Raw genomic sequence first — 15086 nt, 5'->3', positions numbered from 1 at the left:
CGGCGCTCCGGCACGGGCAGGCCAGGCCGTGGCCAGCCACGGCGAACGTCCTCTGGGCCCGGCGCTATGGCAGGCCTCAAGTGCTCACCTCCTCTGGTCCCACAGAAAGTCCGAGGGGCGGACACCAGTGGTGGTGGCCGTGTCCCGCATGTCCCCTCCGTGAGCGACCCGGCTCTTCCCTCAGGCCCCGAGTGCTCCCTTCCACGGGCTCCACCAGCCGCCATCAGAGCCAACACTGAGACTGACCGGCATGTTAAGTGTATCAAGAGCCCACGAAAAGCCTCCCTGGTGGCGCAGGGGGCAAGGCTCGGCGCTGTGAGGCCGTCCACAGCCCCTGCAGCACGCGTGCGAGCCCCGGCCAGGGAGGGACCCCGGGGCGCAGCAGGCCTCGCCTGTCTCCCCGCTGCTCCCCTCAGCAGTGTTTCATCGATCTGCCTGTGCTGCCCCCCACTGTCTCTGGTGAATCTTCTCACCCCTGCACCTCTGACCTGTACCCCAGTTTTCAATGCATAAATAAATATTTTTTTAAAAGTCATGTTTGTTTAATGACCCACAAAATTAAACTTGTGGCCACATCACAAGTCACAGCTTAAAAGTGCTGCAGGGCAGCCTATGCCCACGATCCAGGTGCAGATAGCGAGGTGCAGCACTGAGACAATTGCTGGGGACCCCAAGTCCGGCTCAGGCAGAGTGTGGGCGCCACTGCAGACCGCTTCCCTGTGTGCCCACCTGCCGCCCCTCTCACCTGTAGGGTGTGGCCCTGGGCCTGGACACGGGCTCCCCACGCGCGCAGCCGCCTCACACTCAGCTCCACCTCCGCCCTGGCGGCCTTGGGCTCCACGCCGTGGCTCTCCAGTCTCGAGGCCAGCGTGGTCACCCGGCGCTCCACGGCGGCCGCCAGGGCCCACAGCACGGACGCCCGGGCCCCTGGAGATCGGCTCGCCCAGCTGCAGGTAGGCAGGGCAGGGGGCGGTTGGCACCCTGGCCCTTCCCAGGCACCCCCCATTGTCTACAACGCCTACTCTGGGGGTGCAGGCGCTAGGTAGGAGCCTGGGGGCGCACAGCCCAGCAGCCTGGGGCTCCAGACCCCGTATCCCATCAGCTCTTGGGGGAGTGCCAGTCGACCCTCCCCGACACCTCGAGAACCCCGGAGCCTGTCCTGCGGGACGCCCCCTTACCCAGGGGCGGCCTTGTGGGCGGCCTCCACAGCACCTCGGATGTCCTTGGCTCCACCCTCAGCCACGTAGCCACGGAGACTGCCAGATGAATCCTGGATGGGCCTGGAGCTCCGGGACCCTGGTGCCTGGAAGCGGCCCCCCACGAAGAGCCCATATGGGGGTGCTGGGCTGCAGAAGGACAAGGCAGTCGGTGGGTCCCAGGGCCAGACTCTGCTCAGACCCCATGTTCCTTGAGTCTCTGGGTGATCACAATCCTCATTAGCAGAATTGAGACCCTCGTCAGGCTGGGGTACAGGTTAGGACATAAGACCCTGAATGCAACTCTCAGTAGGACCCTGCGAAGGCTCTTGGGCACCCCCTGCTGTCTGTGGGGTAATCTGCCACAACTTTGCTGCTGTCCCCCAACCCAGCCATCCTGGGAGCTGCACCCCTGGAACAGCTCACCTGGGCCCACATTCAGGCCCCGCCGGTAAGGTGGAGGGCGTGGCCAGGCCAAAGGCCTCGTAGCTGAGACTCTCAGAGAAATAGGGCATCCGCGCTGGGGTCCCGGAGGGCTGGAGAAACTCGTACAGACCCTGCCAGAGGGGCAGTGTCAGGGGGCGCAGGGGGCGCGGGGTGAGGGCAGGCGTGACGGGAGGGGGCGGCACTCACGTCTGGGCCCCCGTGCCAGGAAGAGCCACTCTCCTTGCAGCCCCCGGTCGGCACTGCAGGGTCGCTGAGGCCATGGGCGTTGATCCAGACTGTGCCCACCCGGAGCCTGTGAGGGGAAGGGGGAGGTCAGAGGGAGACAGGGCGAGGGGCGACGAGGGGCGGACACCCCCGCGCCCACGCACCCGTAGCCCAGCTCCAGGGCCTGCCCCAGCCGCTCGCTCCACACGCTGGCGCTGCCGCCTCGGGGCGTCCCGTTGGCCACAGCCAGGGCCTCCTTGGCGGTGCGGAACGGGGAGGCGACCACCACCGGCCACGGCACCTGGAAGGGGGGTGAGCGTGCTCAGGGGCCTGGCTCCCCACACGCCCACCACAGGGCCGCCTCGGGCCGGCAGCCCGCCCGCCCGGCAGGCCCCTGCCGCGAACCGCTGGGCCCCTGTCCGGCCGTGGGTGGACCTGAGGGCTCACCTCTGCCTGGGCACAAGGGGAGGCTGGGGGCAGCTCAGAGATCAAGGTTGGGGGGAAAAAGGGGCTGTCCGAGGGCACGTGGCCAGCCTGGAACACCTGAGGGAAGACAAGAGACCTAGAAACCTACTGCCGGCCCCTCCTCCCTCAGGCCCCGGCGTCCAGGCCCCCAGCCCCTCTTCCCCAGGCCCCGGAATTGGGGTCCAGGTCCCTCCTCCCCCAGAAGCCTAGAGGCCGCGCACCCCACCACCCTTACCTGCGCGCCCTGGCTCTGGGCTTCACGCACAAAGCGCTGGGCCAGGTCTTGAGCGCCAGCCCCTCGGGCCCCCATGTCCACGGCCCCGTCCAGCGCTCGGCCACCCCGAAGCTGTCCCATCCGTGCCTGGAGCCGCCTCATTGTGTCGTCCCACACAGACTCCTGGATGAAGAGCCTGAGGCCCCCCTGTTAGACAAAGGGGTGTCAGATTGGGCCAACTCGGGGTCCACAGTGAGTGAGGGGAGGCGGGCCCCCCCAAACGGCACAGCCTGGGGGACACACAAGCACAGATCAGAGGAGGGTCAGGCCCCCGGGCTCAGGCACCGAGCCCCAGACAGCAGGTGGCGTCTAGAAGGTTGGGAATTCCAGAGAGGACAGAGAGGCTGGCAAGCCAGGGCAGCGGGCAGGCGGAGAATCAAAGGCGGCCCGAGAAAGGCAGAGTCAGGAGCCCACTCGGCAGACCCCAAGCTCAGAAGCGTGAGGTGATGAGGAGGCCGGGACACACGGCGCAAAGAGAAGTTCAAGGACAAAGAGAACAGACATCGGGGTCCAGGTCTGGGGACTGACACGCACGTCCCCTGGGACTCGCGGGGACCCCGGGGCTCGGGCCTCACCGGGCTGCGGTCAGACCAGGCTGCGTCGACCACGCCCTCCACGGCCGAGTCCACGTCCGCCGCCTCCATCAGCAGCAGCAGTGACTCGGTGCCCAGGGCCAGGCCCAGCTGGACACCCTGGCCGGCGAGGGCCCGCCGAAGGGCGCGTCCTTCCTGTGGGATCCCCGGCACTGGGTTCAGCTGGGGGGTCTCCTGGCGCCCCGCCATGTCCTCTCCCCTCCCGGCCCTGAAGGTACCTCGACGGCTCCACAGAAGGTGACCTTCTGGACTCCAGGCTGGGAGGCCAGGACCGGGCCCAGGTAGGCAGGGCCACTGACCACGTTGAGGATTCCTGGGAACGGGTCTAGCTCCCCAGCCAGCTGGGCCAGGAGGAGGGGTGTCGGGCAGGCCGGGGGAGTGACGACCACCACGGTGCAGCCTGGGAAGGCGGGCGGCGCAAGGAAACTGGAGTCTGGGCCTCTGGGCCCTCTTCCCTCAAAGTCAGGGTCCGGCCCCAGCCTCCCCTCGCTCAGGCCCAGGAGTCTGGCCCCAGCCTCCTCCCTCGGGCCCCATCCATCATTTACCCACAGCCAGGGCAGGGCAAATTCTCCACATCATCTCAAGGAAGGAGAAAGTGGGTGGCAAGATGAGTCCAATTACCCCTGCAAGAATAAACGAGGGGCCTGTGGCAGCCACTGCTGGCCACCCAGAGGCCAAGGGTCCCGGACTCCAGCTTCTCACCCATGGGCTCCCAGCCCGCCAGCGCCTCCTCCTGGCTGTGCGCCTGCACTGCATAGTGCTGGAGCAGCTGCTGGGCCAGGGGCACGTCCCTGTCGCGCACCTCCCGGACGGCTCGCCCAGAGACCAGGGACTCCAGGGTCCACAGCAGTCGCTGGTGCTTCTGGATTACCTTGGCCAACCTGTGGCGAAAGCACAGGAGATAGCATTTCCCACGGCCCTTCAGGCTGAGACCAGGAACACACCTGGACTACAATCCCCATGAGGCCCTGGGGCACCCCCTCCATATGCCAGAGGTGGTGGACACCAGAGATTTATGGGAAATGTAGTCTGCAAGCACCTGCCTTCGGTGCTGGGCCACCCTCAAGCCCCAAAGGTGCTGGGAAATTGAGACTTAGCTTTCATCTCAACTGCAATTTGGGAACTGGAATCCTTGTCATACTGTGCTGGAAAACAGGTTTTGGGGCTCCAGCAACTGTAATGAGCTGCATGCAGAGAAACAGCTCCACGGGTAATGTGGGATCGCCAACCCCAGTGGATAGAGGAAAATCCCCTTGACACTTGACAACCTAAAGATCGGGGGGTGGTGACCTCCTGGGCAGTCGGAAACCTGAGGCTGGCCCCTGACTCCCCAAAGCCTTACATTTGGTGAACAGCTATTTTGAATGTTCTCTGTAATACTGTAGTCTTACAGAAAGCCAGCTAATGAAATGGGATTGAGAAAAATCAGAAAGCAGAGAAAATTCATTCAGGACTGGGCTGCATTGTCCGAGACCGTACGATGACGTCATCTCCTGACAAGAAAACACAGGCTTAAGCGGATCCTGGCTACTTAAGGGTCAACTGAGCGCCTGAGCCCCTGCCCCTCAAGGCAGGCAGGGATATGAGCTTAGCTGTCAGTAGTGGCGTCAGCGAGAGTCAGGAAGCAAGTCTTGGCTCCCACAGTCTCCGAGAGGTGCTGGGGCTCCCTCCCTCCCCAGGCGCTCCGGGGGTCACCTGGTCAGGTACTGGGCCCGGGAGGCTCCAGGGAGTCGGCTCCAGTCCTGCAGCACGGTCCGGGCTGCCTCCACAGCGGTGGCCACGTCCTCAGCCTGTGCCTGGAGGCATGTGGCCAAGCTCTCTCCTGGGGAGATGAATGGGGGGACCCAAAATGGGAGGGGGGGCCGGATGGAGCTGTCTGTGGAACCAGGAGAGCCGGCTAGGGGAGAAATCTTCAGAAAGCTTCTCTGGGGTGAGGGGGGCCTGGGGTCTGGGAACGTCCATCCCTGGTTACCAGAGGAGAGGGACCCTCAGCCTTCCCGCCCTCACCTGTGGCTCCCTGCCCTTGGGGTCTTGAGCAGAGAATGGGGGACTGGGAGCGGGGGGGACACAGACGCCTCTCCCTCCCCTCAGAAAGGGGGGCACCGCATACCTGAGATGGGATCCTGGCAAGGCACAGAACTCCTGTGTTCCGGCTTCACCCACTTCCCACTTACATAGTGACCCAAGCACCGGTCCTGGGTCTCCAGCCAGGCCTGGGGGAGGGGAGACAGTTCGGAAGGGGTCTGGGAGGGAGCTCAAGCTCTGCCTGCAGTTTTCTGGGAGGGGTCACCTGCCCTCCCTTTGGCCAGTCAGCTAATTCTTTCCCTTCTATTGTCTTTTTTCCTTTGGTAAAATATGCAGAACATGAAATTCACCGTTTTAAAGTGTAAATGTAGTAGTTTAGTGGACAAATAGGTTATGCAACCTTCCTCGCTATCTCATTTCAGAACATGGTCATCACCCCAAAAAGAAATTCTGGGCCCACTGGGCAGGCATCTGCCTCTCCCCACTGATCTGCTCCCTGTGTCTCTGGGTTTATCGGCCCTGGACACATCCCATCAATGGAATCCTACAAATGTGACTTCGTGTGTCTGGTGTGTCTGGCTTCTTTCATTCCTATGCTGTTTTCAGGCCTCCTCCAAGCTGGAGCATCTAGCAGAAGTCACTTCTGTTATTTATTAATTTATTTTTGCAAAGAAGAACTGAGGTACAGGCCAGAGGTGGGGGTGAGAGGATTCACCAGAGACAGAATGGGGGGCAGTGGGGAGACAGGAGCAGTCTGCGGCGCCCATGGGTCACTCCCTGGCCGGGGTTGAACGCAGGCTGCAGTGGTGACAGGGCTGAGATGCAATTCCTAGGCCCCGAGGGAGCCAGGTTCACTGTTTCTGGCCACAGGAGCCTCCTTCCCTGGCTGGACGACCGCGTTTCGCTGACGGGCGTTTGGCGTGTCTGTGCCCTCCGGCTGCTGGGGGCAGTGTGCAGGCTGGGGGATTTCCACACAACTCGGGGTCTGCGCTTCTTTTGGCTGCGTTCCTAAGAGTGGAACTGCCATGCCCTGTGGGTGACTTCTTTTTTTTTTTTTTTAAGATTTATTTATTTGGGGCCCTCCCTGGTGGCGCAGGTTATAGCACAGCACTAAGAAGCTAAAGCCACTTCTGCATGAGTTCGATTTCTGCCCCGGAGGAGACCACATGGCGCGGCAGCCCTCTTCTGACCTGCCCGCTGCTCCCCTCAGCAGTGGACTTCGTCGATCTGCCTGTTCTGCTCCCCACTCTGTCTCTGGTGAAGTCTCTCACCACACTGCACCTCTGGCCTGTACCCCAGTTTTGCATGCATAAATAAAGTCTTTAGAAAAAAAAAAAAAAGATCTCTTGTGGCCTTACTAGTGGTGCAGGGGTTAAGTCTCAGCCTACAAAGCTGTCTACAGTCCCTGCAGCATGAGTTCGATCCCTGGCCAGGGCATGACCCACATGACTCAGCAGACCCTTCCTGTCTCCCCACTACTCCCCTCAGCAGTGGGTTTCAGTAGATCTGCCTGTTCTGCCGCTAGTGAATGCTTCTGAATCCCTGCACCTCTGGCCTGTACCCCAGTTCTGTATGCATAAATAAATAAATCTTAAAAAAAAAATTAATGGCAGCGAGGGCTGTGTGGTGAAGAGGGAGAGGGAAGCGAGCAAGGGAGCAGAGGGAAGTTCATGGGGGAAACAAAACAGAAAGCCAATCATGTCAAATATCACATTCACGGAAAGAAGGAAATAGATGGCCATTTTTTTGAAGAGCTTCATGGCGCTGAGACTTGACCCTCCGCCACCAGGGCAGCTTTCCTGCCTACCTGTACGTCTATATAGGCATTGCTTTTTCTTTCTTTAAGATTTATTTATTTATGCACACAGAACTGGGTACAGGCCAGAGGTGCAGGGAGGGTGAGCATTCCCCAGAGACAGAGTGGACAGCCGAACAGGCGGATCGATGAAGTACACTGCTGAGGGGAGCAGCGGGAAGACAGGAGAGGTCTGCTGCGCCCTGGGGGTCCCTCCCCGGCCGGGGATCAAACTCACTGAAGCGGCTACAGCCACCTTGCAGTGCTGCGTCCTAACCCGTTGCGCCACGATAGAGGGCCAATATAGGACCATTTTAATGGATGCAGAAAACCATGGGTCAAAATTAAACACTCAGTGAAGAAATCTAGAAGGGGAATTTCCTGCACTGGAGAAGGGCATCTGTGCCCCAAAATGAGGGTTTGTTCTCTTCCTCTATGTGGCACAGCAAAGCTGAAGGTGGGCAAGAATTCTGACCTGTTCTGGTGACACGGATACACATGTAAATACATATGTATTGCTGTCTGGTTCTCCTTCCCTGCACACCTGGTAAAATCCAGCTGTTATTACTAGACGACAGGTGCACTGAGACCGGGAGAAGGGGAGCACACCCTAACTACCCCTGGAAGCCGGAGCCTGGGGGTGCCCTGCCTGGCGCTGACTTCCTGGGACTGGATATCACCCTAGAAGACTAGACCCAGTGGCTTTGCGTGCTCTGTGGGAGGCGGGGCTCCGACACCCCCGTGTGGCTGTCTTCCCTCCCTCTTCGGCCGTCATCACTTGGGGGGCGTTGTGGACGCCGTGAAGACGGGTGCTGCCAAGGGGCTCTTTGGCCGGGGGCTTCTGGGGCCCGACAGCCCCTCTGCGATACTTGCTACGCAGCCGAAAACCTGAAGGTCCTGAAATACTCTCAGCTAAGCCATCCGGGTGATGGGTAATCGCGGGGGCCCCCCCCCCCTTTTTGGGGTTTCTTCCGGCCGGCGGTTGTTGGGGGCTTTTTTTTCTTTTACTGCCTCTCATGCTCCATACCTGTTTTGCTCGCCCAGGTCCCATCCTCCCCAAATCCAGCTAAATGCAACACACATGTCCCATGTTTCCTTCGGTCAACTGTCTCTGCTCTTAGCATCCCCGAGATCACATTCTCCTGTATCTTCTCTGACCCTGCCAAGTGGTCATTGACGTGGTCAATGAGCCTCATTGTTCCTTCAGGTCAAATGCTCAGCCAGAAGTTCCCACGTTCAGAGACCCCCTCACTCCAGGCGTCAGATGGGAAGAAAGAACAGACATTACGACGTTAAGTGTAAACAGGACAGGGTGGTTGGGTCACAAAACAAGTCTCCTTATCTGGTGGAAATGAGGGTTCAAGGGCCTCCCAAGGGTGGCGCAGGGTCAAGTCTCACTACTCTGAGGCACAGCCCCTGCAGCCTGAGTTCAACCCCCGCCAGGAAGTGACCCCCAGGGCACAGCAGGCCTCTCCTGTCTCCCTGCTGCTCCCCTCAGTAGTGGATCTCAGTAGATCTGCCTTCTGCTCCCCACTTTGTCTCTGGTGAAGCCTCTCACTCCCTGCAGCTCTGGCCTGCATCCCAGCTCTTGTATGCATAAATAAACAAATCTTAAAAAAAAAAAAAGGAAGAAATGAGGATTCAAACATTTATGGGAAGATTATATTACATCTGGCTTTTAAATTGTCTCACACTAGAATAAAGCAAACAAAGGGAGACACCCATGGTGACTGATGAGGCTAAGTGAAGGGTAAACAGGAGTTCGGATAGTAAGGACTCTCTGGAAGGTTGCAAAATCCCCCCCACAAAACAAAAACAAAAGCCCAGAAGTATGCTGACAGGCTGCAACGTGTGAGAAGAGGGCCTGGCGGAGGCTGCAGATGCCAGCCACTATTGAATCCAGATGATTTCTGTCAGGCGATGGGGAAGCACAGATTGCCAAATGTTGGGGTTTTATTTTCAAGAGAAGCTGGAATCCCGGATGTTTACATGGAATTGGTTGTCCACCCATTCACATTCTCAAAAATAAATGCAGGCCAAAGAAAACATAATTGTTGGTGCAGGCTGGCCCACACTGGAAGGCTGACTCTGCCTGGGGGGCAGTGGGCAGGCGGTGGACTCTGGAATTCTGGGGCTCAGCTTAGACCTGAGCCTCACCTTCTTTCTTAAAGTGCTGACCGTGGGCGAATGACTTCTCTCCGGGCACCCAGTGCTGCTATCACTAAAATAATCATCCCCTCCCACGGCTGTCCAGGGGGCAAAATGATTGTGCTGAGAAGGTGCTGGAGAGCACAGGAAACAAGCTGCTATCACATCACTCCCACCCCGCCTGGACTTCAGGTACCGGACTGGCCTGTACTTTGTCCAGATCCTCCTAGCTGAGTCTGCTATTTCCACCAGTCGTCAGTTACCTTTGTGATCCTGGCGACTCCCCAAACCCCTGTCTTCAGCCCTATGTGCCCCCACACTTGGCCCAAGGCTGTTCCCAGGTCCCTTACGCAGTCACCATAGGAGCTGAGCCTTAAAATCTCTGGGGTGGAGGTGGGGGACTCCCTCGGAGCTCTAAGGAACTTCCCTAGAACCTCCATGGTCTCTCAGAACTTCTCGGGGTTCCTCTGGGTAAGTAGGGTGCCTCAAATATTCTGTGATGATTCAGCCCCAGTAGGGATTCTGCCTTGGGACTCCAGTGATCCCGCAGGGTCCCCTAGCATCCAGGCCTGAGAAGCCTGGGGGAGACAGGGAGGGAAACAGGAGTCCGAGTGGAAGAAGATGGGCTGACCTGGGCTGACCACGGGGGGGGGGGGGCAGGCGCAGGGTGGGGACAGTCACCCAGTCACAGGGCCACCCCCCAGGCATCAGCTCCTCCCATTTCCCTGCTCCTCCCCTCCTCAGCCTCCACAGCCCAGTGTTCTAGGGAAGTTCTTTCGAACTCAGAGGGACCCCCCACCCCGAAGGATTTTAAGGGGCCTGAGGAATCATGAGAGCCCCTGGGACATTCTGAGGGGCATTCGAACCCGAACCCGGGGTGGTGGTGGTGGTGGTAGAAGTATTCTTAAGGGTTGTAGGTAACTGCAGGAGTCTGGAGGTCACCGACGCCCCAAAGGTACTGAGGGTGTCCTCGAGAACCGTGCAAGTCTAAGGGGTTTTGCGGGCGCTTGGGAGACTACAGGAGTCCCACGGGAGGCCAGAGTCCCGGAGGAAGGGAGACTCGCTGGGGCTCCCGAGCCCTCGGGAAAGACTCCAGTGAGTTGAGGTCCTCGGAGCACGAGGCCAACTGGGGGGCCCCCCACACGGCCAAAGAGCGGAGACGCCGCGAGCTACGGGCAGCAGCACCCGTCCTACGCTAGCGGCCCGCGCCCGGCAGCCGGGAGGGGCGGGGCGCGAGTGGCGCGGAGGCTCACGGGAGGCCGCGCGAGACGAGCCGCGAGGGACTAGGCGGGGGGACACGCGCGGGCCCGCAGGGCCTCACCAGTGCGCATGCGTGGCTCTCGGGCACCGGTCCGTACTCCATCGTGGAGAAGATCTCTCGAGTGCGGGACTCCACACGCGTCGCAGCCATCACCTGCCCGGGACGCTTCCCACCAAGGACTGCGGGGCGCTCTGCCCTGGGGAACCCTGAGGTCCAAAGGGCGGCACCGCCCCCTCCAGCCCAAAGGGTGGGGCTACGGCCGCTAGGGCGCCACCCCGCCTAGGGACCCGCGACCTCGCCCTGAGGCTCCTAGATGTGGAGCATGCGTAGTCCTCAGTCTGGGGACTGGGAGGCGGGGGGAGCGAGGGGGTAAGGTGGGAGGTCAGTGCCTCCCCTCCACCCGGCTCCTGCTGAAGTGCATCTTTTACTTGCACAAATGCATTTATCATTCATTTCAGAGGCCAGAAGGACATCTTTTAGAACGAACGTTGAAATAATGGTTTTCAAATTGCACCCAGGAACCCGGCCATTCGCAGCTTGGGGGGGCGGAAGTGTGGCTCTCGTGGACACAGGAAGTGTGGCGTTCAGGGACCGCGTGGGTGTAATTTTGATTGGTGGACGAGGGCCCGGGCGCGAGGCCTCGTCTCTGATTGGTCGCAGGCTGAATGAGCACTCGGGATTGGCCGATAAGCATAGGCGGAAGTGTGGGTGTGGGCTACCCGGTTGGTTAACCGAGGGACCGGAAGTGTGGCTCTCATTTACGCTCCGGGCTCAGGGTCGGAGAAAACCACTAGGGGTATTGGGTCCCAAATGAATTGACCCGGCGTCTGGTCTCGGAGGACTTGTACTTTCTGGCGAGAGTCTTATATTTCGAACGGAATAGTGGGTATCACGGGTTGGCGAGCGCAGGCCCAGATTTCGGATCCCGTCCGAGGCTACCCCGCGTCGGGGTTGCTGGGGACGCCTAGGTCTCTTCCCCAGGGCCATGGCGGACTCAAAGCTGCTAGTGCCGGAGCTCAGCGACGCAGAGGCAGTGGGTGCCGAGAAGGCGCGTTTGGAGGAGCTGCTGCTGCAGGTGCGGGCCGATCGGACTCCAGGTCCAGGGATGTGCGCGCGCGCGCGTGCAAACAGAACTTCAATTGCCAGAACGGAGTCGGGCCTGTGGGAATCGGAATTGCTTAACGCCAAGTTTGGTAGGCTCCGGAAGAAATGGGAGCCCTCAGGGGCTCCTCTTCGTATATCTCATATGCATGAAACTTATCAGTAAACATTTGCGTGACAAATGAGGCATCTGATCGTACAGACGCCAGACTTGGAGCTTTTTCTTCACACAGGCCTCCAAGGAGCTCCAGCAAGCCCAGACAAGGCCAGAATCCACACAGATCCAGCCTCAACCCGGTGAGAAAGGCAGAAAGAGAGGGATAGAGAGGTGGGTGGAGACTGGGGGTAGGGAGAGGTCACAGGAGGGAGGAAAGGAACACAATAATGGGGTAAAAGCTGGGGCGGGGTAGGAATGGACACAGTACAAGAGAGGTCAAGCGGGAGAAGAGGAGTGAGTAGCGGAACTGAGAATTGGAGACAGAAGGAGGGTCAGAGCTCGCAGGGCTGGGCAGGAACAGTCCCAGAAAGTGGGAGGCAGGACCCCAAAGAGGGGAAGATTAAAAGAACGGCAACAACAACAACAGCGCAACAAAATACGGGGAGGACAGTTGGGAACAGGGAGACCCACGTCAAGGCGACCCTTGCCACCAGGTTTCTGCGTAAAGACCAACTCTTCGGAAGGGAAGGTTTTCATCAACATCTGCCACTCGCCTTCCATCCCTCCTCCGGCCGATGTGACCGAGGACGAGTTGCTCCAGATGTTGGAGGAGGACCAAGCCGGGTTTCGGATCCCCATGAGTCTGGGAGAGCCTCATGCCGAATTGGATGCAAGTCAGTGCCCACAGGACCGGGAATCAGCCCTTGGTTCTTTGTTCCTCGGGATCCCAGAGCTCCCCCCTCACAGCCTAGAGGGCTCACCACCTTCCTGATCCTTTTCCCCAGGGCAGAACCCTGGTCACCTGGGCATCTGGCACCCTCTGCACAGGGCAACCCTGGTTTTGCCTGCCCAGCCAGGCTGGCATCTCGCCCCCCCACCCGAGGGAATAGTGCCAGGACACCTGTCACGCTCCCATTTCTCCCCCTCCCCTTCTGTGTGCCTGCTCTCACGTCTCTTGCATGTTTGTATGGCCTTGTGAGTGTTGTTGTTTAATCCTCCTATGTCCCCCCAAGCTTCTTGGGTCAAGCTTTGGGCAGCGCCCTGAGGAATAAGGACAAAGCAAACTGAGATCCTGCCCTTGAGAAACTGCCCATCTTGTGTTAGGGTGAAGGATATGGGTGGGATTCCACCGTGGTCTGATTGGGGCTCTGCTGGACAGAGCTGGGCACTAGCACCGAGGAGGTGTGGGGTGTAAGATTTGAAGGAACTGGGGGAGTTCATCAGGCCAAGGCAGATGAGGGGTCGGTGTCTGAGGGAATGAACTGGATTGGTCACTAGTGGGCGCAATGGGAAGAAATTTAAAGGGACCCGGTGGCTAGAGAAGGGAGGGCTTTCCACACAGGGCCTCCAGGGCGGCGCTCAGGGACCCAGACTGCGCCCTGGGGCACTGGGTAAGCCCGGAGGGAAGGAGGGACTGAGCACGGGAGGGGCAAGGTGGGGGAAGACTGGGGCCAGAGGGCGCCGAGCTGTGAAGTTCGGGTCCTGAGCGCTCTGGGTTTCCCAAGGCTGTGATCCCTTATTCTCCTGTCGTCCGTGTCATGGAGGCTGGAGGGGTCTCACCCTTTCTCTCCCCGCAGAAGGCCAGGGTTGTACCGCCTACGACGTAGCTGTCAACAGTGACTTCTACCGGAGGATGCAGGTTGGGGGCGGAGCTGCGGGTGAGGCCTGGGCTGGGGCCTCTGCCTGTACCTCCAGCCCTGCCCTCCCGCACCCCACATCACTTCTGCCCCTCTCACTCCTAGAACAGCGATTTCTTCCGAGAGTTTGTCATCACCATCGCCAGGGAGGGCCTTGAGGACAAGTACAGCCTGCAGCTGAATCCCGGTGAGGGGCGGGGCCTGGGCCGGGGGCTGAGGCTCAGCTGGTGGGGTGGCAGGTAGTGGGGGGCTGTGGATTTCAGGGGGAAGGCAAGGCTTCTCCAGCCCAGCGGAGCCGGTAGGGATTCCTGATAAGGCTGCAGACTGCTACCCTGTAGGGGGCGTGGTCTGGCAGCCTGGGGGGCGGAGCCAGGAGCACCCCAGAGGCCTGGCTTTACCACTGAATCCTCGGGGAGGTTGGGGGTGCAGTGGGTCACCTTCCTGACAGCACGTCCGTGGGTGTGGTCAGGCCCCCGGGTTCCAGGGATTGGTGGAGCCTCTCCCTAGAGACTCTTGGCTGGCAGCTCCCTAAGGCAAAGGGCACCCGCATCCCTCCGTCCCCCAGAGTGGCGCATGTTGAAGAACCGGCCTTTCATGGGCTCCATCTCGCAGCAGAACATCCGCTCCCAGCGGCGCCCGCGGATCCAGGAGCTGGGGGGCCAGTTTGCTCTGGACGCGCAGAGCCTTGAGGACGGGTAGGCCCCTCTAGAGCCCTCCCTCGCCAGACAGGGAGGGGAGCCGGCCTGGAGCCCACAGTGGAGAGGCAGGCCCCGCTGGGAAGACGGCTGCCTGGAGACGAGGGGTGGGGACAGCGGGCAGGTGGGCCGCTCTGGCTCCCCTCCGCACCGGGCGTGTTTCTTGCCCAGCCCAGAAAAGCCTCACCTGAGCCTCTGGCTGGAAACCCCCGACCTCCTCTTGGCGGAAATTGACCTCCCCAAACTGGTGAGTACTCGCTGGATCACCGGGGCTGGGCCTGTTGCTTGTGAACTGGGCCAGTGCAGAGGGAGCCCCGCTGCCCCCGCGCCCCACTTCAGGTGCTGTCCTGGCACCTTCCTCGCTGCCCCCCCCCTTTCTCCCGGGAGTTCGGCCACTGAACAGACTATCTGCAGCGGGAAGCTGCTCTCCCTGCTCTGTTTCTGTCGGCCGGTCGTGGGGGAGGAAAAGAGTGGGCTGACGTTTCCACAACTCCAGAATAGTGCCCTGGGGCTGTCGCTGGAGATTGGGGAGCGCCGCTTGGTGGTGGGGGGCCCCCAGCAGCTCTACCGTCTGGATGCCTCTGTCCCCTTCCGGATCAACTCTGACGAGAGCAAGGCAGCCTTTCACCAGAGGAGGAAGGTACACGCGTGGTGGGGCGGGGTGCAGGGAAGCGGGGCGCCCGGGGGCTGCAGGGCTGTACTCCTGGGTCCTGAGGTCTCCTTCCCCTTCTGCTCTTTCCTCAGCAACTGATGGTGGCCATGCCCCTTCTGTTGGCGCCTTCGTGACTGCGTCTGCCTGGGCTTCGGAGTGGGGAGCAGCTGGTGGCGTAGCCAATGTTGCAATAAAGCACGTTTGCCTTGTTCCTTGTCTGTGAGGAGTGCACGGCGGGAGGGTCGAGGCCGGTAAACCGAGGCGGGGAGTCCCCTACAGGTCGCTGCCCCAGCTGGGGCGTCTAGTGGACCTCAGTGGCCCCGAGCGGCCCCTCCCCTGCCCACAGCCCCTCCGCTCCCCAGCGCCTCACCAAGGAGCAGTTGGCGGAGTCCCAGGCTCCTGTGGTCTGACCGCCCTCGTGCCTCTGGCCTCGCCC

At 60.5% G+C, this 15086-nt stretch overlaps 2 protein-coding genes across 2 annotated transcripts in view; one reads left to right on the top strand and one right to left on the bottom strand.

Annotated features, from left to right (window-relative positions):
• The window catches only part of ALDH16A1 (aldehyde dehydrogenase 16 family, member A1), a 13102-nt gene extending 2464 nt beyond the window's left edge, over positions 1–10638 (bottom strand). Inside the window, exons 1-14 of the mRNA XM_004694003.2 lie at positions 10469–10638; positions 5290–5392; positions 4875–5001; positions 3882–4060; positions 3725–3802; positions 3398–3579; positions 3162–3314; positions 2548–2733; positions 2295–2390; positions 2012–2148; positions 1830–1935; positions 1623–1753; positions 1179–1346; positions 746–947 (exon numbers count right to left, since the gene is read on the bottom strand). Coding sequence (XP_004694060.1) covers positions 746–947; positions 1179–1346; positions 1623–1753; positions 1830–1935; positions 2012–2148; positions 2295–2390; positions 2548–2733; positions 3162–3314; positions 3398–3579; positions 3725–3802; positions 3882–4060; positions 4875–5001; positions 5290–5392; positions 10469–10558 — 1938 coding nt within the window. The 5' untranslated portion in view covers positions 10559–10638. The remainder of the gene's footprint in view (positions 1–745; positions 948–1178; positions 1347–1622; positions 1754–1829; positions 1936–2011; positions 2149–2294; positions 2391–2547; positions 2734–3161; positions 3315–3397; positions 3580–3724; positions 3803–3881; positions 4061–4874; positions 5002–5289; positions 5393–10468) is intronic.
• A 121-nt stretch (positions 10639–10759) lies between these two features.
• PIH1D1 (PIH1 domain containing 1) lies at positions 10760–14860 on the top strand. The gene is made up of 10 exons (XM_004694282.2): positions 10760–11290; positions 11390–11483; positions 11743–11806; positions 12161–12340; positions 13244–13305; positions 13409–13490; positions 13869–13998; positions 14170–14245; positions 14495–14638; positions 14743–14860. Exons 2-10 carry the CDS (start codon positions 11394–11396, stop codon positions 14782–14784), a joined length of 870 nt encoding a protein of 289 aa, XP_004694339.1. The 5' UTR covers positions 10760–11290; positions 11390–11393; the 3' UTR covers positions 14785–14860.
• The last annotated feature ends 226 nt before the right edge of the window (positions 14861–15086 follow it).

Source organism: Condylura cristata, unplaced genomic scaffold, assembly GCF_000260355.1.
Source record: "Condylura cristata isolate star-nosed mole 26May11 unplaced genomic scaffold, ConCri1.0 scaffold00041, whole genome shotgun sequence".
Lineage (NCBI taxonomy): Eukaryota > Metazoa > Chordata > Mammalia > Eulipotyphla > Talpidae > Condylura > Condylura cristata.
The sequence above is the reverse complement of the archived record's forward strand: the minus strand, read 5'-3'. Positions and strand labels throughout refer to the sequence as shown.